Genomic DNA, 22918 nt, shown 5'->3' on the forward strand with positions numbered 1-22918 from the left:
CGGCACAGAGGACACGCCGGGCAGGAGAGCGGCAGGGGGCAGCGCCAGGGCCAGAGCGGTCCGTGCTGCTGGGGGAGCGTGGCGGTCACAGCTCCAGCGTGGGACGGGGAACCGCCGCCTCCCGAGAGCCGCGAGGGACGCGGGAACCCCAGCAGGGCCTTGGGAGAGAAAGAGGCTCCTGCGTGTCCCGCGGCCCCTCCGCCCCGACCCTCCGGATCTGCCGGGCTGGCCGGGCTCCGCGCAGCTCTGTGCGGGAGGCGGACGAGGGCTGAGAGGCTCTGCCACGCTCAGGCGCTGCGTCGATCCCTCTGAGCCCGCAGCCACCCCACCGGCCCGCGGCGAGCACCCACGGGAGGGATGCCCGGCTGCACCCCCTGCCACAGCCACGCGTGACCCCCCCGAGCCGTGCCCTGCCAAAACACCGCCCCGCCGGTCGCCAGAGCTGGCTCGTTCCAGAAACGGCGCCTGGCTCTGCCCCAGCGAGCAAAGGCCGGGGTGGTGCTGCCGTGTCCTCTCTGCGGGCCGTCACAGAGCACCCTCGTGACGGCTCCCGCTCAGCAGGGCCTGACCAGAGCTCTAACACACAGTCTGACAACATTTGGAGATCCTTTGAAATGAAAAGCACTAGAGAAACACACATTGTTATTAATCGTTCAGGAGCAAACATTTAGAAGTGAAGCCCACAACTAAATACAGCGGCTTAACAATAGCATCGAGACAGAGCAGGAACATCAAACAACAGGAAGGCAATTTAAAGGGAAAAAGCAACAGTGCGAGCTCGCTACGTGTGCGGTGCGTGGAGAGGGGCCATGAACAAATCACACCAACTCCTGGAAAGCATGTCTCAGCCTTGTCTCTCCCCGGGCAGCTGAGAAGACCCGACACCTCTGAAACGCCCCTCAAAGCACACCCAGGATTTCTCGGCAAAGTTACGCTCTGCTTATGCACCCCCCGCCGTCCCCGGGGTGCCCCCGGCCCGCGCCCAGCGTCTTACCGTGCCGCGACCACAGGTGACTTCTTCCCGGGGTCTAAGGTGGACCCGGCTGGTTCCTCCCCCAGTGATCGTGTATCCTTATTCAGCTGCTGTAGTCGGGAACTTAGCTCACTGATCACAGTTGGCTTGTCATCATCAGCCCCATGGATCGGCCTGCTCTCCATGGGGTCCCCCCATAGCTTGGACCTTCTCTGAAAGAGGTAGCGTGGCCGGCCAATGCTGGCTGATGCCAGAGTGGCCGCATGTTGCTGGGAGATGAGCTCGCTGTCCGAAGACTGCTTCAAAAGTGGGTCCCTGAAAGTAACTGGCCCCTTGCTGAGCTGGGACTTGAGTTTTGGCTTTGGAGGCACTGGTGGCTTCTCGAGTATAAAAGTTTGTCCATCCGCAAAGGAAGTGTATGTGTCAGTAGGCTCCCCGCTCTCTGAGGACAACGTAGACATGCTGGAGACCGTCGAGATGGTGCTTGTGGTCTCCAGGTGATGGTCACTTGAACTTCTGGTGTCCACCTCTTCCACTCCCGAGTCTGCAGCAGACTCTGGGGCTACGGGGGCATCAGAGGGCTTCCCTGAGGGTGTTCCGCCAGTGGTAGAAGGTGCTACTGCTGCCGCTGGTATGGATGGCGTGCTAGGCGTAGCCAGGTGGCTGACCGGTGTGCCAGGGGTGGTGACCAGTACCCCGTTTGCAAACTCATCTGGTGGAGGCACCAGCCCTATCTTGGCCAGCTCCTCCCTGGTCTCTTCGTCACTTGAAGACAACTGAGCTGGTGGGAGGGTGACCGTGTAGGGCTCCACTTCTTCCTCCGAACTCCCCTGTCCCAGCGTCTTCTCAGAGGCTGGACTGACCGGAGGCTTTCCCACGGGACTGGGCTGGGTCTCTGCTTTGGGGGACTCTGCTGGCTCTGTGCATGCTTCAGGGACAGCTGGCTTCTCCTCTTTTATCTCAAGTCCTATCTCGTCTTGGCCATTACTTGTGGCATGAACCATGATGAGCCCAGCGGTCTTCTGCTGTGACGTATCCACTATGCTGATAATCATGGACTTCTTGTCTTCTTGTTTTTTCTCCTCCTTCCCGGGTGTTTCTGCTCTTGCCTCAGTTTCTTTTCTCAGTGTGGACGGAGTCCCCCACTGGCTCTTCGTAGGGGCCAAAGTCCCAGAGTCTGTTCCGACGGCCCCTTTGCCTCCGGGTGAGTACGCAGGGGACACCAAGCTCTCCAACTCCCCCCTCTCTGGTTCTTTGGTTTGGATGTCCACAAACAGGGGTGCTGCTCTGTCTGAGTCTGGGCTGTGGATCGGGGTGGGCGACCGGGATGGGACTTGAGTTGAGAGGGCCCGTTCCCTTGCGGCCAGCGCAAGCGCCAGTGGTGAGTTCGGATCCAAGGGCTTTCCTGTCAGGGGGTGGATGAACGTTGAGGATGAGCTGCTAATCAATGGCTTTAAAGCTGAGACAGGGGAAGGCAGTAGTACATCTCGGCTTCCTAACAACCGCTCATCAATAGACCTGGACTGCTGCAAGGATGGCATGTCGCTGCTGGGGGGGCTTCCTTCAATGGCCCCGACCGAGAGGAAGACAGTGGATTTCCGCCTCTCATCCAGACGACGGTCTCTGTCCTTCATGACTCCGGCGATGGCAGTGGCAAAGGGGATGCTTGTGGCCTCAACCTGAGCAATGCCGGCGTGGTGCTGATACTCCACTCCACTCAGGCGGTGGCTCCTGCGGGTGGGAGAGGGCTCCCGTGTAAAGCCTCCGGTGATGGCCAGCGCCGCTCTCTCCTGTGCATCCTCCACTTGTAACTGCTTAACAAGAGGGCTCTTCTTCCTCTGCGGCTTGGTGGGAGCAAACAGGCTGACGTTGAACTGACCCATGTTGGCGTAAGGGTTGTCAATCACTCTCCCCTTCCTCTTCAGCTTCTCCGGAGGGGTTGCCGATGGCCCAGGCCGGGGGATCTCTGTCGGCTCCACGGGAAGATGAGAGGAATCCTGTAGGATTATCATGGATCGGGCCCTCTTCTGCCTTTCAGGGTAAGGAATGGAAGTCCTCGCCTGATCATACATCTCAGCCGCGCTAATGACCTGCGGGAGCCCATGGAGTTTGGCCTCCAGGCTTGGCTTAAAGCTTGACCTTATGGTATCATAAGCTCTTCCTGGGGGTGGAGGTGGTGAGAAGGATGGAGGGGGGCCTGTGTCGAAGTAATATGGAGAAGGAGGTGGGGGTGGGGCTGTCTGAGGTGGTGGTGGAATCCCGTGTCCTTCCCTAACGGTGTCTTGCATTGACGTGCTCCGGGGAAACTTCCCATCTAGCAAAGAAGCAGCAAGTTTCTCGTCTTCACCTGGAAAACAAGAAGAACAGCGAAGTCAGAGGGGACGTCTCGAGAGAGTCCAGCACACGACAGTCGCCGCAAATCGGAGATATGACACCCCTTTCCTCCCCCCACCCGGCCTGCTTCTTGCTTGCTGAGTTGGCCTTCCGCTCCACCCTTCACTTGCCCGGTGCGCGCGCCTGCAGTCCGGCCCTCTGCTCACGCTGGCCTGGCGCAGAAGGGCGGCCGCAGCCTCTCACAACGACTTACGTTGTGTTCAATCCACCAGACGGCTGTGCCCGACGCTGCCCAAGCAGGCTGAACACTCCCCAGACCACCCCGGCAGTGACGGAACCCAACAGTCGCTCGATCGAGGCTCCCGACGCCCAACTGCCAAGGTGCGAGGCAGCCGAGTGCCGCCAGGTTGTGCCGCTCACGGCAGACAGTGCCGTCTAACCTCCCCCAGGGGTTACGTGTGCTTCCACGCGCTAGACTGAATTCAGAAGCAGGGTCTAGCAGAAACCTAACTTACGCCTTTCAAGAACTGGAAGGACCCAAGGAGGGCACTCGTACCATTAACTTACTCCCTGGACGCACAGCGACAGCTTTTTCAAGGTGCTTGCAATACTCAGTGAAAGAGCACCAGAACCTTGCAAAGTAAAGTAAGAGGAGGAAAAATCCGCTAATACAGCAAGTACAGTGCAAGCACTTGCACGGACGCAAGTTAACCAGCCTGGCTTGCTCCAGCCCCCTGCATCAGCCTGCCCCCTCTTCAGCCAGTCCTGCTTTGTGATGCTCAGCACTTGCTCGCCATACCTCCTTCTTTTCAGTCACAGTTCAGCCGTTTTCAGGGTTTCAAATTGCTCTTGAGACAATGCTCAAGATGGCAGAAAGCCACGGCTTGGCGCAGCAGCACGGTGGCCACCTGCTTTTTCTGTAATGTCCAGCAGCATTCAAAGTGCTTTGGCAACTGTGCCTGGCATTACATTAGCAATTTCACCAAATGCCTGCAGATGCAGAGTCTGCTGGGGGAAAAAGGGAGTATTTTGGCCAGCGAGCACTGAACTTGACATCTCATCCCATTGTTCAGACTCTCACTGTGTTCAAAGCCAGGCTATTTTTGCTGAACATAGTTTGGAGGTTTTTCAGACCGAGGTAGCATAATGAACTGGATGCGCAAAACAAGTTCAAAGAGAGACTGGACAAAGCCAAGGCGGATGCACTTTTTGTGGGCTATTTTGTGCACAGAAACCTCTGAACTGAAGACAGTGGCTTCCTGGGTGAGTATTCAGGAGAAATATCATATGCTCGCCCTGTTTTCACTCCTCCCTGGGCATCTGCTGAAGAGCAATGCTTAAGACACGATCCCGCACTAGATGGAGCCGTGGTTTGATTCAGTATAGACACTGTCATGTTCTTAACAGCGTGAAGATCCCCCAAACCAGCCATGCCTTTATGCTTATTTCTACTTCTCACCTGGGAAGGGCCAAGAGTTGAAACAAGGAAATTCATGCAGCACTGAGCTCTGTTACCATGCCCAGGCTGTTAGAGAACACGGTCTGGGGTCATCAGAGCTTGTCTTGGGGCTGCGCTGAGCGTCCTGTCGATGGGTACTGCTGTGCTGAGTACAGAGCTACTGCAGGAAATAAAATTAGAAAGCTGGTCCCTCATCTTTCTCGAATTTCCTGATCTGCAAAGAGCAGACTGGCCAAGCGGCTGCCAGGCCAGAGGAGACACTGACTACCAAAAGTCACCGGCTGCCGACCAAGTTGTAGCCCCTGTCCTACCGGTGAGCTCACAGCCCCTGCTGCGAAGATCTTTTAAAGTGCTCAGAGCAAAGTATTTCAAATGAAAGAAGGGTGAAGGGGACAGTTAGATGACCTAGAAGTATTCAAGGTGTGGGTGGTAGCTCTTGGTTTATTTTACACTGCTTCTACAATTATTCATTTTATTCTCTCTATTCCCCACTTGGTTGTTTTTCTCTGCTCTAAGCATCTCTCCTCCCTTTTTTTCTTAAATGTGGAGGGGAACGTGATGGAACATGGCATCCGAAGCGCCACCAAGCTCGATGACCATCTAGGCATCCCCGCAGGAGCTCGGCAGGAAGGGGCCAGCAGGAACTCCATGAACCCCAACAAGGACAGACGCAAAGTCCCCCACCTGGGGAGGAAGAGCCCCCGGCAGGCGGGCAGGCTGGGGGCTGCCTGGCTGGGAAGCGTCTCTGCGGGAAGCATCGCGGGGCTTGGCGGGCCCCGGGGCGCCCATGGGCTGGCCCTGTGCCTCGGCAGCAAGGGCCAACGGCATCCCGGGCTGCGTGACCAGGAGCAAAGGCAGCGGGCAGAGCGAAGGGGTTACCCTTCCCACTCCCACTCACGAGACCACACCTGCAGTACTGCCTGCGGGGCTGGGGCTCCCAGTACAAGAAACGCATCAACCGAGTGGAGAGCCACCAAGACGGTGAGGGCTGGAGCTCTTCCTCTGTCCGGAGAGGCTGAGGGAGCGGGGCTTGCTCAGCCTGCAGGAGGAATGGTTCGGGGGGGGACGACACCTAACTGCAGCCTGCTGGTACCCATGGGAGGTTATCGAGAAGATAAAGCCAGGCTTTTCACAGTGGTGCGTGGTGGGAGGACGAGAGACCACGGTGGCGGGACAAGAGGCAACGGGCAAAACTGAAATTAGAGGTTCTGACTGGATAAAAGGAGCAATTTTACGGTGAGGACAGTCAAGCAGTGGAACAGGCTGCCCAGGAAGGGTGTGCAGTCCCCACCCTTGGAGGTTTTCAAGACCGGACTGGATAAAACCCTGAGCAACGTGATCTGATGTCACAGTTGACCCTGCTTTGAGATGGAGGTTGGACTAGAGGCCTCCTCCTTCCAACCTGAACTGTCCTTTGATCTACAACAGAGGAAGAGTGGCTTCCTTACAGGGCTGGTCCCCGAGCTGACCGTCGCTACAGCCCCGCTCCTCGGAACAGTGGCAATAACATCTGTTCCCTGTGAAAACCAACGTCTCCCATTGCTGCTCAGCAAGAAAATCAACACGCAGGAGAGATCACTGATGGGAGAGGTGGGAGGAAAGCGAATTCTTGGCAGGCTCTTTCTTCACTACCTGCAACTCACCATTCTGACACAGCTCCCCTGCATCTGCGTGCTTGCCATCCGAGTCCTGCACAAACAACTCCGTCCCGTTACTCATCGCCTCTCCTCCTCCCCGTGCACCCTGCTCACGCCCTGCACCCTCGGCGCCTCGATACTGCTCCATCCCTCCCCCAGCCTCGCGGGTCCCGGGCACACCCCGCCCGGTGCGGGGCCTGGCAGCCCGTCACACAGCAGGCGTGGGGCTGCTTCGCCCCTCGGAGCCGCCGTCAGCCTCCAGCAACGCGCTGATCATCGGGAGCTGGCCGAGCCAGGCCGCCTCCGTGTCTCACCCCTGGCCGGCGCTCTAATGCCAGGCGCCTGGCAGTGCCCCTTGAACTCATGCAAACCCCTCGCGCTCCCAACATCCTGCAGCGGGGAGCTCTGCGGCTTGCCAGCACCGTGGGCAGAATTACCTCCTTTTTTCTTTTGAAACTCCACCGATCGGTTTAATTTGATGCCCATCTGGTCTGTAAAGCCCTTTCTTTGAATTGTGTTCCCGTGTCATTATGTTCCCTTACTCAAATCTTTCACTACCCATTCCTACTGTGAGAGCGAATTTTGTAAAATAGTCTTCGTGTTAGAAAGAAGCTCCTCACTGACGTTTAAGTATGAACACATGGGCAAAATTAAACCTCTCTCTTTACCTGGAGAAGCACCTGTTTATAGTTAAGCGCGAGACTAATCATTGCTGAGTGTTATTTACTGTCTACGCAGGATAGTTCTGCTCAGGGAGTTGTCGGAGTTGAACAAAGGCAACCAGTAATCCCCTGGGAGCAGGCTTGGAACCTGATGTCTTGATTAAGCACTGAATTTATGAACTGCGTTCAGCCCTGGCAGAGCAGGCGGGACCCTGCACAGACCCCTGCGGAGGTAATGAGCACACAGCCGGGCAGAAATCCCCCTGGTGAGGGCAGGGCCGAGGACAAGGGTCGTCCTAAAAGGTGAGGGACCAGCTACAAGACTGGTGAAACCACCTTGGCCGGTTTTAACTTGAAGTGGAGAGAGAATCTATCTGAGTTTATCTGAAACACTGGTGCCTGAAAGCACGGCTCTCTCTTATCCACTCCACTCTTACTGACTGAAATGATAACAGTTAATTACTCGTAAATATGCTCATTTTTCACTTTTATCTTAACACCTGCCTGTTGCTAAACGCAGCGTCAGGCAATGGGCAGACCTTGGCCCAGGGGATGGGCAGCCTGCAGGAGAAGGAGCCTGACCGACTCCTGCAACGTCTGGAGCCCTTCCGCACAACTCAGAGGTGCCCAAGAAAGAGCAGAGCAGCTCCCCACCAACGTGCGCGCCCGCCGAACGGCTCCACGCTCTCCGCAGGGACGGTGGAGGTGGGGCTGGTCCCTGAGAACAGGGAGCATCTCTCTGCCGCAAAAGGCAGGACCCTTCGTGTGCTGCCTGTGACCTCCCGCTGTGCCCGCTCCAGCCTCCCACGCGTGCAACCGGGAGATTAAACTTCAGTGACAAACAAACCAACCCGTCCCTTCGCTAACCGCCACCGAGCCTCTGTCTCTCGGTTCTCTCCAAACAGCGCACACGGTGTGTCCTCATCGCAGTGGGGCACGTGTGCTTTCTACAAAGAGCAGCACCAGGATCAAACTACGGAGGCTGGCGCGCGCAGGAACGGAGAGCTCGCGCCGAACCGGAGCCTCCAGCCACCAGCAGGGACCAGCGAAGGGCCCTGTCGCCCGGCACCCAGAGTAACCGGGCTGAAACGAGAGCGATGCTGCCGGGCACCTGCCCGAAGCGCAGCCTGGCAATGCCACCAGCCTCACGGCAACCCCCCCTCCGCAGTTCGCAGCGCGCTCAATGCATTATTAGTCTCTAAGGAAAACACAAAACCTCTCCAGAATGCTTTTGGGCCTGTTGCCATAACAGCCTAAATCCCTGCGAGAACCTAGCGCTGTGCGTTAATTTGGGATAGCTAATGAGGTGGCTCTCTCCAGAGCACACCCCACCGTTGCCAACCCTGCTCTCCCTGCGCAGGGACGGCAGAGCAGCTCCCCAAACCGCCCCCGAGCTACAGCAGAGAGGTGCCAAGCGCCGCGGCTTCGCTCCCGTCCAGGAGCGGAAAGCGGGTGAACGTCACCGTCCTCTGGTGCACGGGGCTGACATCCACCCCGGGCACCCACAGACCTGGCAGGAGGAGGAGGAGGAGGAGGAGGAGGAGGAGGAGGAGGAGGAGGAGGAAAGCCCTCTGCCCTTCAGAGAGCAGCGAAGTCACAGCGCTGTGCCGGCTGCTACGGCACACAGCTCGGACTGCAGCTAGGGTGAACGCGAGAGCCTGCCCGGGAGAGGGGAAAGCACCGGGAGCTCCCCCCGGATCAGGGAGGGCTGCCCGCGGCCCCCCGCCAGCCCCGCGGGTGCTCCCCCGGCCCCGAGCTGGGGGTCCCCGGCGGCCTCCGCGCCCCCGAGCACCGAGAGAGCGCCCAGTGCCCCGGGAGCATCTGCCAGGGCCGCCCGTGCCCCCCGTCCCCCCCAGACCCACCATCGGCATCGTGCTGAGCCCGCTCAGGGCAGAGGCGCAGCGGGTGCCACGGCGGCTCTGCAGACTTTCAAGTGTTTTTAACTTCTGATGCTGGAGCAGATGGTGTGGTAGCTATCTTGGAAGTCTGACAGAGATTTTTCTTTTCTATCAGCCTCCCCGCTGCAATGCATTTCTTTTCTTCACATTTTTGTTGAAATTCCTTCCACTCTGCTTTCTTTGTAGCCAGCTGAGGGTTAACTACCTTTGTCTCAAAACATTTTTAGATGCAAACATGAAATGCTTTGATCTTTTGTCACAAGTCCCTAGGAATCTAAACCAGCTGTGTAATATGCAAATAGTTCAGAGCGTTTCTTCACCAAAAAACAAACCAACCAACCAACCCCTGCTTATTTTTCATCTAGTTCCTTGCTTTTAGTAGTGATTTTTATCATGAAGTCAACTGACTGTACAGCGTATGAGCCTGTCATTGTGGGTGTGAAATGACAGCTCAAGGACTTCTAAAACAAGCCAATTGCAACCCAATTTCTACTGTTTGGCCGTTTTCTATTTTAGCTTATCTGGAATTCCACAAAAATTTGCTGGTTTCTAAGAGGCATTGCTTTTGGTGTGTATTGTGGCAGGCAAACTGGAAACAAGAAGTTGCTGTCCCCTCCTCAGCAGGAATTGTTCCCTTCGGTGCAGACAGACGCATGCCATTCTTGGATCGAGCATAATTAACGTGTGATTTTTTTCCTGTACTTATTGTTGGGTTGTGCTCGGATGCTGTGCTCGCGACAGCTGCCGCCATTCCAGATCAGAACAGGGCACCTCCAGGCCTGCTTTTAATCCTCCCCGATGCAGATTAAATTGAGAGTTTCTAATCCCCCTGTTGCATGATGCCTGTAGCTGCAGCGGCTGGGAATCCCGTGCAAGTATCGGGGGCTCAGTGCTCTAGGTGCTCAACAAAAAAAGATGTACGTGGGACACCATACTCTGTGCTCACGGGCATATAAACCCTACACACAACCCAGCAAACCCTACAAACGCTGAATTCCACTTCTCACAGTTCTCTGTACACAGCGATCCTTGACAGTTTACCTGCACAACAAGCATCACACAATGAGGTGTAGGTTTAGAGGGGCTTCCCGAGTCACTGACTCTGCTTTCACAAGCAAAAAGGAGCTCCTTACAGGCAAGTATTTAATATTTAATGAATGCTTTTCCAGTTTACGATCTATCACTGGGTTAAGATGCTCTATTTCAGACAATAGATCCCCTTCAGGATGATTTCCAGCTGCTTGTGGCTTGACTGAACCTTGAGCAACTGCTTCGAAGCATTTTCCCAGACATCCCCCTGCACAGAACAACCACTGAGGACAGAGTTTGCACAATACACACGCCCTTCAGCTGCAGGCTTGTCTGCCGGTGCCGACCACCTCAGCGGTCACTGGGTACGGCTCCGAGTCAAGGGGCACTTGTGCAGGAGTCACCGCGGAGGGGGGGACGGGGTGAATCGTGCCAACAGTGCCCGTTTCCCTCTGGTCACTACAGAGGGTTCCCGGGCACCTCGCCTGGGTGGAGATTTCTGCACTGTTAACATGTAAAGCTGCGTGAGACAAATCCCGTCCCGCAAGTGCTGCCGAGCGTTTTTACTGCCTCCACAAGAAAAAGAACTGGTTACTGCTACTCCAGCAAGTCCGTGGGGCGGTGCTGTGACCGAGGCAGTCAGCTCTGCTCCCTTTCTACCATCTACATGAACAGTATTGCAACGTATGCACAACTAATTAATGCCTACATTCACTTCCAACACTGCGTTGCATCATCTGCTCGGCCCAGGTTCTATTTCAGCTCTTCCCAGCTACGGGAGCTCTCTGCCTGCAGATTTCATGGCAGAACAGCTTTATCAACACGGTGCGTAAATACACACCAGGGCAGGCCCTTAAACACCCACGCTTTTTTTTTTTTAGGATTATCTCTCCCAGTTTGTTTTTCAGATTAAGCATACACACATTCGATTATCTCTAGCTAGCTACTACTCCCAGATCAGTCTCATGGGGGACTACAGGTACCAGCTGCTCCCATATAAACACGAATGTGAGGCACGCATGCACAGCAATTCGGTGGCTCTGTACAATAAAAAGTACATTTAGCATACTAACCCTTTCATTTTTCAACATTTTTTTTACATTCTTGCCGGGATTGTGCTGCTCTCAGCTGTAGCTCGAAGCAGAATTTACTTTCTATTCACTTATTTTGTGTGTTAAACACACAATCTGTCCTGGCATCACCATTACTACCACGCGATGCCTTGGAGTTACTCACTGAACACTTGCCCCAGAGCACACCACCCTCCTCTCTGCCCCCTTCCCTCCCACCCCCCAGCCTCTCTCCCTAAGCGATAACGCGCTCGCCCCAGCTCAGACCTCCCCAGCACTGTGCACTGATGTTACCACCTGGATGAAACCCACTGAGACACAAAATCAAGAGGAGAAAACGAGCCCCCCAGGCTGTCACTGTGCCACCAGCCCCTGTTTGGTCTGTCTCGTCCTCCCACCTCCCTCCTCCAGCGGGTTTTTGGGTTTGGGGGCACTGTAAACCTTTTGGGACAGGCTCTAAAGATCGCGCTGTAGCCCACAGATGAGTGCCTGTTCCAGACTCTGTCCTCTTTTTCCGTAGAAAAAAATTCAGTTGTTACCTGCTCCATTGTCTCAGTCTGTGACAGCTCATGGTCTTACGCTCAACCACCCCCGTGTTCAGCACGCTGCACGCCCAGCCGCTACATGGGCAGACAGAAAATCACCCACCGCCCCTCATTTGCCAGCACAGAGGGTGGGAGAAAATCCCCCATCCCTGGCAGTGCTGTGAAGAGACTGAGAGAGCAAGGGACCGGTGGCGGGCCCCATCCAGCCCTCTGCTCAGAGCAGGACCAGTGCCAGGTCCTGGTTTCTCAGGGCACATGCTACCTTCGAAGCAGGAATCGCATTAAACATCCCCTCTTCAAAGACCTTTAGTTACACGCCAGCAGAGAGGGCTGAGTCCTTCCCGCTGGTTTGGGCGCAAGTACGAACACTCCACGGGGACCATCTTTCCTGTTTAGGAAGGGATTCCCCCCCCCCAGTTTGCCTTACCTACAGATTTTGTCCGTGGAATTCCTTTGCGCAGTGAAACATGGGGCTTCTCAGCTCCCGCAAGGACCCCCGAGTGTGCTGCCATACCCTGGCGTTCAAAGAGTGACTGGAAGAGAGAAAAAGGAAATTTCCATTCTGGACATCAGTGAGACTCAGCTGAAAGGACACAACACTTCATCTCAGCCCACCTGATCCTTCTGACTGGGGGAGAAGGATCCCCATGCCAGACCCTGTCCCTGCCGCCCCTCCCTGGGGACAAGGACAGACCCCCTCCTCACCTCCACCTTCAGCTGTCCCTCTTCCCTGCTGCCCCTCCAGCATCTCAAAAACCTGTGCTATTGCCCTTTGAAAGGTTAAACCAACCTCCCTCCCTCCTCCCCTTCCTCCCTCTCTCCTGTCTCCCCGCTCCCCTCTGCCTGCTCCACCTGCCTGCCCTCTCTCCCATCTGCCCTGTCTCCTCTCCCTGCCTGCTCCTCCTGCCTGCCCCCTCTCCCCTGCCTGCCCCCTCTCCCCTGCCTGCTCCTCCTGCCTGCCCCCTCTCTCCTCCTGCCTGCCCCCTCTCTCCTCCTGCCTGCCCCCTCTCCCCTGCCTGCCCTCTCTCCCCTGCCTGCCCTCTCTCCCCTGCCTGCCCCCTCTCCCCTGCCTGCCCTCTCTCCCCTGCCTGCCCTCTCTCCTCTGCCTGCCCCCTCTCCCCTGCCTGCCCTCTCTCCCCTGCCTGCCCCCTCTCCCCTGCCTGCCCCCTCTCTCCTCTGCCTGCCCCCTCTCCCCTGCCTGCTCCCCCTCTCTCCCTGCCTGCCCCCTCTCCCCTGCCTGCCCCCTCTCCCTGCCTGTCCCCTCTCCCCTGCCTGCCCCCTCTCCCCTGCCTGCTCCCCCTCTCCCCTGCCTGCCCCCTCTCCCTGCCTGTCCCCTCTCCCCTGCCTGCCCCCTCTCCCCTGCCTGCTCCCCCTCTCCCCTGCCTGCCCCCTCTCCCCTGCCTGCCCTCTCTCCCTGCCTGCCCCCTCTCTGCTGCCTGCCCTCTCCCCTGCCTGCCCCCTCTCTCCCTGCCTGCCCTCTCTCCCTGCCTGCCCCCTCTCTCCCTGCCTGTCCCCTCTCTCCCTGCCTGCCCTCTCTCCCCTGCCTGCCCCCTCTCTCCCTGCCTGTCCCCTCTCCCCTGCCTGCCCCCTCTCCTCTGCCTGCCCCCTCTCCCCTGCCTGCCCCCTCTCTCCCTGCCTGCCCCCTCTCTCCCCTGCCTGTCCCCTCTCTCCCTGCCTGCCCCTTCTCCCCTGTCTCCTCTGCCTGCCCTCTCTCCCCGCTGCTGGCTCTCGGGCCGGTTGTGCCCGGGCTGGGGTGGCACGGTGATGCTGGCTCCAGCAGCAGCCTTCCTCCCGTGGGAAGGCTCCTCTCAGGCCAGTCTCTGCTCACAAGCAGCCTGTCCCATTTTACCTCCTGCTCCAGAAGCTGCCTCCCACCGCCTGCAGCACTTTCACAATCCAGACAGCCTGGAGCTGGCAGCCCCACTCCTACTCCATCCATGCTTCCCCTCAGAGACAGCGTTTTTCTCTTCTTTGATTCCTCCTAATTTCCAGCTTCACATCCAGAAAACTGCAGCCAGACTAAGCTCTCCAGCTCAGCCTTCCACACTCCTTCAGATCCGCTTTTACGTCCCTGCCGTGGCAATCCCATCCTGGCGAGCGAGTGCCAAACCGCCCGGGTCAGCCTCTCCACCACCTGCCCCGACTCCTGCTCTCCCCCAGACTCTCTCCTTCCAATCCCCTGGGAAACCCACTCCCCAGCGCCCGTCTCGGGGCTGGCAGTCAGCATCTGCCACAGCACGACGTGCCCTTCCCTCTCCCACCGCGAGCCCTCCTCTCTCACACTGATTTCTGCTGGCGTGATGCGCCGGCTTGTCGGTCGCTGCTTCACAGTGGCTGCCCTAGAATCTGCTTCGACAATGTCTGCTCTCAGCGCGGGCTCGGCTGCTGCCAAAATCTCATCCAGTTTCTCTGAAAATCCAAACATAAGAGCAAGCGGGTTAGCAAGGGCCACCGGCCCGCGGCAGCTCCCCTGCGACAGGCCCACCCCAGCAGCGTGGCTAAGCAGGGAGCGAACGTCCCCGGGCCTGCTGAGCACGGCGTCGAGGAAGCGGCCGCTCAGTCGTCCCCTCCCCAGCCAGCGGCTAGCGGAGACCTGGAGGCGCTTTGAGGAGCAGCAGCACCGGCCCCGTGCCGCTCGCCCGCCCCGGCTGCACCCGTGCTGCCCGGGCACCCCGACCAGCCCGCCTGCCCCCCGGGGGTCTGCCTGCCGGCTCCCAAGGCGGGGGGACCGCTCCTAGCTGCGCCGCGCTTCGAGGAAGCCTCGATCCTTACACTAAAAGCGCAAGTTTTTGCCCAGATATGTTTTTGATATTCAGAATGGGACCGAGTCCCCCCTCCCCGAGTCCCCATCCATTGAGGTGCAGGTGCGGCGCTTGGGGACGTGGTTTAGTGGTGCACTTGGCAGGGCCGGGTGCGCGGTTGGACTCGGTGCAGGGTCGAGCCTGTCGGCTCCATGTCACAAATGGTGTCAGCCGGCCCTGGAGCGCGGCCGTGACGCTGGCACGGTGCTGTGCCGGGGCTGACGGCTCTGCCTTGGCGGTCGTCGAGACTGGGTGCCTCTACCTCCACGGCACAACCAATGCTCCATCCCAGTAAAGTGCCCAGGGAGAGGGGAGAACGCGTGCAGCGCTCGCCCCGTAAGGCTGTCAAGCTCTGCCTGCCCTCACATAAGGCTTGCAAACTTCTGGGCTCCTTCCAGCCTGGCTGTTGAACTTGGGACTGCGAAACGGCACGGTTGTTGCTGACCCAAGTGACCTGGAGGGCCGTGACCATCAGGCCCATACTCCTACAAAACCGAGGGCTGATATGACTCGAGGGCCAGCTGCAGTACCTCTGCGCACTGTGGCCGCAGCAGCTGTCTGCAAGCCAGCATTCCTGGGTTAAGAAATCAAAAATGAGTCCCAAACATTTCAGAAGCCCAGTCCGTGGAGGAGCAAGCCCTGAGCAAACACTGATGCCAAGGGGACGTGTGCGCCCCGAGGCCAGCACCCTTGGTGGGGGGTACCCACCAAGGCCCTGGGACTAGGGACCTGCACCCACTCCAAGGCAACAGCTCGGGCCACCTTCTGAACTCCCTCGGCATGAGACCGCCAGTAGCCAACCATCCGAGGATGGTTCTGGGGGGGCTTCACGGTTCCTCTTCCTCACTGCTGTGTGACCCCGATGGCCCCTTACAGCCAGACACCACCGGCCTCCGGCAGCCCAGCCTCGGGAGGGGACGGGCCACGGGCTGATTCTGAAGACCATGTGCTGGAAACCTGCCTCATCGGGGTCTCTGGAGGCTGCTCTGGGCAGCCCTGTAGCGCTGTCAGTCTGGGGACCCCGGTGCTGTGAGAGGAGTAACAGCAAAGCTCAGCCCTCTCCCCCCGCCTCTGCCTCCAGCTTTACTCCCCGCCTTTTCATGCCGTTAGAGTGCAGGGAGACAAATCGCCACTAACTGCAGTTTGTATCTGCCTTCGCAGGAGATGGAAGACGATCCCGGAGAGGATCCTGCCTGCCTCCAGGGAAATGAGGTGGAGCTGGAGACACCCTGAGGAGGGACCCCCAGGAATGGGTGCAGCCCAGGGCTCTGGCAAGAGCTGTGCACCATGCACTTGGAGATCACGGAAGGGTCCGAGTCAGAATGGACCTTAAAGATCCTCTAGTTCTACTCCCCTGCCCCGGGCAGGGCCCCCTTCCCCCAGCCCAGGGGGCTCCCAGCCCCGTCCAACCTGGCCTTGAACCCTTCCAGGGAGGGGGCACCCACAGCTGCTCTGGGCACCCTGGGCCAGCACCTCACCCCCCGCACAGGGAAGGATTTCTGCCTTATATCCAATCTAAATCTGCCCTCTTTCAGTTTAAAACCGTCCCCCCTCGTCCTACCCTCACCCCCTGACCCAGAGTCCCCCCCCACCTCTCCTGCCCCCCCTTTAAGCCCTGGGAGGCCACTCTCAGGGTCCCCCCGGAGCCTTCTCTTCTCCAGGCTGACCCCCCCCAACTCTCTCAGCCCGGCCCCCCAGGGGAGCTGCTCCAGCCCCCCCAGCATCTCCGTGGCCTCCTCTGGCCCCGCTCGAGCAGCTCCGTGTCCTTCTGCTGTTGGGGGCCCCCGAGCTGGCCCCAGCACTGCAGGGGGGTCTCCCCAGAGCGGAGCAGAGGGGGAGAATCCCCTCCCTGGCCCTGCTGCCCCCCTGCTCTGGCTGCAGCCCAGGGCACGGGTGGGTTCTGGGCTGCGAGCGCACGGGGCTGCCTCACGGGCAGTTTTCCCCCCCCCAGCACCCCCAGCCCCTCTCCTTGGGGCTGCTCTCCAGCCACCCCTCGAGGGCCCAGCCTGGGTTTGTGCTGGGGATCGCCCCGACCCCCGGGCAGGCCCTTGCCCTTGGCCTTGTTGAACCCCACGAGGTTTGTGCTGGGGATTGCCTCGACCATGCCATCTTCAATGTCAGGACATCCCTGGTGACCTCCAGCCGATCGTTCTGATCCATGGGACCTCTGCATTGCCTCCACCCCCGGGTACTGGCAGATCTGCTCGGTACAGAGGTCTGGGGGGTCCCTCAGAGACCTCCCGCTCATGAGCGCTGCTCAGCTTCTTCCCTGTGCTATCACTGTTATGGTGGAAGAGCTGGTCCCTCACACCTCCCGTTCCCTGGGAAGCATCTCTCTAGCTTCACATTACCAGGACAGAGTTTTGTTTCTGAAAGGCTAAGAACTGAGGCCAGGCCTCCAGGCTCCCTCCCCTCTGCCCTGTGCCCGTGTTGGAGAAATGCAGAGCTGTGTGCTGGCACGGGATGAGCCTCCTCGCTCCATTCAGGATTTCTCTGACTGGCTCACAGCCCTGGAAAGGACCTCCAGGTTTTGTAGTGTCCCTCATGCAGTGTCCGCACAGACACCGTGCCGTGCAGCCGTCACCGACGGAGCCCTGCTGCACCCAGCTTTACCCCAGCAGTGTGGGCACCGATAGCGTGGCCTTCACGGTGGTGGCCCCCTCCGCCCGGCACGGGGACGCTTAATGGTCAGACCAGCTCTCCCCAGCTAACTCGGGTACGGCCTCGGAGCTGCCCCCGAGCCCGGCCTGCACCGCAGGTCCGTCCCCAGGCGCTTCCTTGGCGCGGGGCCGCCGGGAGCAGCACGGCAACGCGCGTGGCTGCCATTCCACCTGACCGAGCCCCAGAGCCCGACCGGGGGGGGCAGAGGGAGGCTGCACTTCGGACCCCGCCGGCGGGGACATTCCTGTGCGAGGTGTTTTCACCGTGGGGCAGGCACAAAGCAAGCGCAGCACCCGGGGACGTCAGCCCTGGAGGCGCAGGGGGCCCGGCTGGCAGACGGGCGCTCCTGCCCGCGCCCAACGCCAGCCCCGCGCGGCCGCGCCGGTTGGGGCCTTTCCGCTGCCCCGCCGGAGCCGCGCGTGGCCGCTGCTCCCCGCGGGACCCTGACCCGCAGAGCTCCGGCTCCCCTCGGGCCCAGCCTTCCCGTGACGACCGGGGGGACGGTGTCCTGGGCCAGCCCCCCGGGGTGCACCGTGTGTGCCTGAGCGGGGCGGGCTGGGGGGCTGACGGGGAAGGGAGGAGCCCCAGGATGTGCGGTTTCACTCACCCCCTTTTCTTCTCCGCATGGAGGCTTGGAATCAAGAAACAAAAGACAACGTGAATGGCATGCACAGTTCCTGCTTTCATTCCCAGCTCCAGCCTCGCTGCCTGCCTGCTGTGCCTCTTCCCTGCACGCTCTCCTGCCTCCCAGCATGCTGGCAGGATCAGGCCCGGACAGCGGAGCGCGTCCCTGCCTCGCCGGGGGCTCTCGGATGGAGGCTCGGGCAGGGCAGGGGGTGCAGCACCCTGGGCGTCCTCCCCCTCCGCGGGAAGGCTGAGGGCAGGGACCGGCACCGGCCGGGCCCTCCGCCAGCCCCACCGCCGGGCCCAGCCCTCCGCCGAGCCCTCCTCCTCCTCCTCCTCCGACCGGGCGAGCGGAGGGAAGGCGCGGTGCCAGAAGGAAGCAAGGCCAGGAGGACGTCTGGATGGCATTTGATGCCCAAGCCATGGAGAACCTCATTTAAAAGCTTTTAGTCCCTCCCTGCTCTCAGAGGAGACATGGCAGTCTGCACGACTCCCAAAGCCAGTTTCCTCTGCATCCTGTAAATGCCAGGACTGCAGGACAGGAGGGCTTTGTTAGCAGCTTGCTGGGAATCTGCTTTTCCAAGGGGACTGGCACAACACGCAGCAACAAAACGTTAAGGTATGGCTACGGGCACATGGGATGTTCTGCAAGCTGCAGGACAGGGACTGCCTTTAAGGAAAAAGGGGCAGGGACCATCCAACAAAGCTCCCTTCAAGAAGCTGCAGGTAGAAACGTCCCTTTCACCAACACCACCGTCCCCTCAGAGAAGGAGATTGGGCTCTAAACTTGTACACTGCTGAGGTGCGGGGATGCTGACCTGCATAAAAACTCTCCTTTCGCAGTAAAAGCTGGAGCATCAACTACCAGAAGACAAAGTGCAGGAGGAGGAACGATCCCCCGTTTTCCCTCTGCCGTGCTCCCTGCGGATGTGTGGTGGGACTGGCTACAGCATTCTCCCCGATCCACAGGAAGGGAAGAAGGGACTAACCACTACAATTTCCTGGAAAACCTGTGGACTAAGACCAGTCACTCTCTACAAATCCCTCTCCCAGGAGACATGGGCAGCTGCCGCTCCTAGTCCCTCTCCAGGTAGAAGAGAGGCAGCGTCTAGATGCAAAATCCTCAGGGAGACCTGGAGGACTCATCTTTAATATATTCTGTGGCAGAGCTATTTCTCTGCTTTTCGTGACTTCCCTTTCCACGAGCTTGCTCCCCTCCCCCTCGAGCCCAGCAGCTCTGCTTGCCAAAACACATGCAAATGGGGCCCCTTCCCTCGCACCGCTGCGCGTCGCCACGGTGCGGGTCGTCCCATGGCCACGTCTCCCACCCCGCCTGGCACTCGCGAGGCCGAGCGCCGCGGTTGGGGTGCCCGTCCCCCCGCAAAGGCGCCTGCACCACACGTGCCAGGCTTTGACTCGGGCGTGATGCTCACCGAAGGCGGGCACATGCAGCTGGGGAACGTGTTCTCACAGAGGCAACATGCTGCCCGTGCGTGCAAGCAGGCGCCCGTCACACCGGCTGGGAGCTGCTTTCAGGACCGGCAACCGAGAGCAAAAATATGAAACCTGGGGTCTATGCGGTGTCTGTGCAAAGGGAAGAGCAAAAAGGGGAAGAAACGGGCGATTCTGAATCCTCTCCTAATGGCTACTAGCAAACACAGCGCCTTCAGGTTTAGTAATAAAGGTCTGGAGAAGCTAGGGTGAAAATCAAGGCAGTGGGCTCAGCATAACATAAATCACAGCGGCCATCAACCAGCTGATGCAAACCCCTAAACGCTGAGATTTGTCCCTTCAAACCTATGTTTGAGCGCTGAGCCTGAAGCCTCAAGGTCTTTCAAGGCAAAACCCGCAGGGTTGTAAAGCCTGGATATGTGTGTGGGACAGAGCGAGAAAGGTCGTGGAGCTTCCGCCCAACACCCTGAAGAAGAGGGGCGGGGGGTCTCTGGCAAGGTTCCTGCCCCTGGGGCGGGTCTCCTCCCAGGCAGGACAGGGCTCTGCCACGCTCGGCCTCTGCGCCGCGCCCAGCAGGCACCATCTGTACACACCACACTTTCACCCGGCAAAACCAAAACTCCCGACGGCGGCAGCGGGAGCCAGGGCAGCAGGCAGCGCCGAGAGCGGCTCCCTCGCGCTCTGCCGACGCTCCACCTCCGGCCCCCTGTGCCCGGCTCGGCAGAGCCAGCCTCGGAGCGCGGCTGCCCCCAAGGCCCCCCCAGCAGAAGGGGTCCCTCCGCATCTCCTGCTGCCCCGCGGGCCACGAGGGCCACCCGGCCGCCGCTGCGGTAGCCAGGCTCCCCAGTTGTGCCGGCATCGCCGCGCCGGCGGAGAGCCCTGCTCGGCTGCCCTGCGGCCTCTGCAGCGCGCGAGGGGCAACGCGGGGCAAAAACGGGCAAATCGCTCCGTGCAGGGGGACGGGACGGCCGCTCGTGAACACCCCTCAGCGGGCAGGACGCTGCTGGGGGGAGCCCAGCGCACTGGGGAAGCGTGGGCTCACCGGGGTCGCCAGAAATGCTGGGGAGACTGAGGGGCTTCGGCACCGGGGGGAGTGCAGGGGCTTTAAGAGAATATAGGAACATGGAGATGCAAGCTGGGCTACCAAAGCATCTGGAAACGTGGGTAGGCTCTGTAGTGACAGCAGAACGTGTGAGCGTGTGTGCATGGGCATGTGTGCGTGTAAGGGGGGAGGGCGGCCCAGGGGGATGCCAGCTAATCTGGCAGCATGTGGTATCTGCCTGGGGGTAGGGGAAAATAAAAACAAGGGGCTGTTTGGAGCGCGGGAGGCGCAGGGTGCCTGATGGACGGGGCACGGGGGCGGCGAGCCTCCCCGCCAGCACGCGGAGGCACCCGGCGTCCTCCCCCCGGGGAGGCGGCACGGAAGGGGTGGAGGGCTCTGCGGGGATGGGGGGGGTGTCCCGCGCCCCTGCGGCTCCCAGCCCCCCCCGCGCCCCGCAGCCTCCGGCGCGGGAGGAGCGCGGAGGCCGGGCGAGGGTGCCGCCCGCGCCGGGCACGGCCCCGCATGCTCCCCATGCAGCCCGGCATGCGCGCGCGAGCCCCCGCCGCCGCTTACCCAGCTCCTCCAGCTCGGCCGTCATGGACTTGGAACGCAGCGTCAGGGTGGTGCTGGGCGCTCTCTTGGGAGGCGGCGGAGCTGAAAGGAAGAGAGACGGCATTTTGCATTTCTTGTCCAGGAACTTACGAGGAGTGGCCAGATGCAGGTGCCACTTCTTCTCCACAGCCTGGATCTCCTCGTACTCGCGGGATGAGGAGTCGCACTGCTGCAGGATCTTATTGAGGCTGCGCGTGGAGGCAAACTTCTTCATGGTCTCGGTAGCACAGTCCCGGGGCACGGGGCAGGCCCCGGCGCGGAGGGGCCGGTGGCTCCCGCAGGCACGTGCACGCTGCCCAGGCTCCCACAGCCCTCAGCGGAGGAGAGTCCAAGTCATGTCCCCAGGCTGCGCCTGCCCCCCTGCAGCTACCGGAGATGCTACGGCTATGAAAGCCTCTCGCGAATTAAATCTGTCTCAGGCAGCTGGCTGCCTGCCTGTGGGACTCAGCAAACAGCTTTGATGGCTGCTTCCCCTCCGCACACGCCATGGGTGGAGGGTAGGAGGGAGAAACAAGTCCAGCAGGCCTGATCTCAGTCTCTCATCCCCGCCTCGGCGCGGCGCATCCCCCAGCGAAACACAGCCCACCCACCCTCCTGTGCCGGCTCGGCCGTGTCCGGGACGGGGCCAGGCTCCCCGGCCCTACTGACGCGCTGGAGGCGGCCGGCTCCGCGCCGGGCAGCGGGGGCACATGGCCGGCACCGGCCGGCGCGGCGCTGTGCCGGGGCGCGGGGCTGCCCCGGGGGGCTGCCTAGCCGGGCCGGCCCGCGGGGCTGCCCCGCGGGCACCGCATGCCATGAGCCCACCGGAGCAGGGACGAGGCGAGGGCTCTTCCTCTTCACTCGAGGCGCCTCCTCCTCCTCCTCCTCCTCCTCCTCCTCGCGCTCGCTGGCTGACAATGCTGGATTCAACGCTCAGGCATTGCCATGGCAACCGGAGCTACAGGCTTTGCTGGCGCTGCCTGCAGCAGGGACCCCAACAGGGGCGGATGCAGCCAGAAAACGCCAGTCCCACACAGGCCTCCGTCACCCCGGGAGAGGCGAGCGCCAGGCGGGGGGGGGGGGGTCTGGCCCCCCCGGCCGTGCTGCAGTTGGGGTCCCGCAGAGGGGACTGGGTGCCCGCACCCCGTGCCGGCAGAGCGGCCGCCCAGCTCGGAGGGCGAGGGGCAAGGGGAATGGAGGGCGGCTGCTCACCGGCGGCACGGCAGGATGCACCGGGAGGAGCGGCGAGCGGCACCGGCGGCGCTGCCAGCACCGGTTCCCAACGCTCCCAGCACCGGTTCCCCAGCGCTCCCAGCACCGGTTCCACAACGCTCCCAGCACCGGTTCCCCAACGCTCCCAGCACCGGTTCCCAACGCTCCCAGCACCGGTTCCACAACGCTCCCAGCACCGGTTCCCCAACGCTCCCAGCACCGGTTCCCCAGCGCTCCCAGCACCGGTTCCCCAACGCTCCCAGCACCGGTTCCACAACGCTCCCAGCACCGGTTCCCAACGCTCCCAGCACCGGTTCCCAACGCTCCCAGCACCGGTTCCCAATGCTCCCAGCACCGGTTCCCCAACGCTCCCAGCACCGGTTCCCCAACGCTGCCAGAACCGGTTCCCAAACGCTCCCAGCACCGGTTCCCCAGGGATCCCAGCACCGGTTCCCAAACGCTCCCAGCACCGGTTCCCCAGCGATTCCAGCACCGGTTCCCAATGCTCCCAGCACCGGTTCCCAATGCTCCCAGCACCGGTTCCCCAGCGATTCCAGCACCGGTTCCCAATGCTCCCAGCACCGGTTCCCAACGCTCCCAGCACCGGTTCCCAACGCTCCCAGCACCGGTTCCCCAACGCTCCCAGCACCGGTTCCCAGCGCTCCCAGCACCGGTTCCCAACGCTCCCAGCACCGGTTCCCAACGCTCCCAGCACCGGTTCCCCAACGCTCCCAGCACCGGTTCCCAATGCTCCCAGCACCGGTTCCCCAGCGCTCCCAGCACCGGTTCCCAACGCTCCCAGCACCGGTTCCCCAACGCTCCCAGCACCGGTTCCCAATGCTCCCAGCACCGGTTCCCCAACGCTCCCAGCACCGGTTCCCAACGCTCCCAGCACCGGTTCCCCAACGCTCCCAGCACCGGTTCCCAA

The 22918-nt window shown here is 60.6% G+C and overlaps 1 protein-coding gene across 1 annotated transcript in view; it reads right to left on the bottom strand.

Annotated features, from left to right (window-relative positions):
• SHANK3 (SH3 and multiple ankyrin repeat domains 3) overlaps positions 1–22918 on the bottom strand; it is a 392105-nt gene that overhangs the window by 28199 nt on the left and 340988 nt on the right. Inside the window, exons 20-24 of the mRNA XM_042793413.1 lie at positions 20761–20841; positions 17677–17700; positions 13889–14016; positions 12035–12140; positions 995–3320 (exon numbers count right to left, since the gene is read on the bottom strand). Coding sequence (XP_042649347.1) covers positions 995–3320; positions 12035–12140; positions 13889–14016; positions 17677–17700; positions 20761–20841 — 2665 coding nt within the window. The remainder of the gene's footprint in view (positions 1–994; positions 3321–12034; positions 12141–13888; positions 14017–17676; positions 17701–20760; positions 20842–22918) is intronic.

The sequence above is a fragment of the Tyto alba genome, unplaced genomic scaffold (assembly GCF_018691265.1).
Source record: "Tyto alba isolate M040663 unplaced genomic scaffold, T.alba_DEE_v4.0 Super-Scaffold_2, whole genome shotgun sequence".
NCBI classification, from domain to species: Eukaryota; Metazoa; Chordata; class Aves; order Strigiformes; family Tytonidae; genus Tyto; species Tyto alba.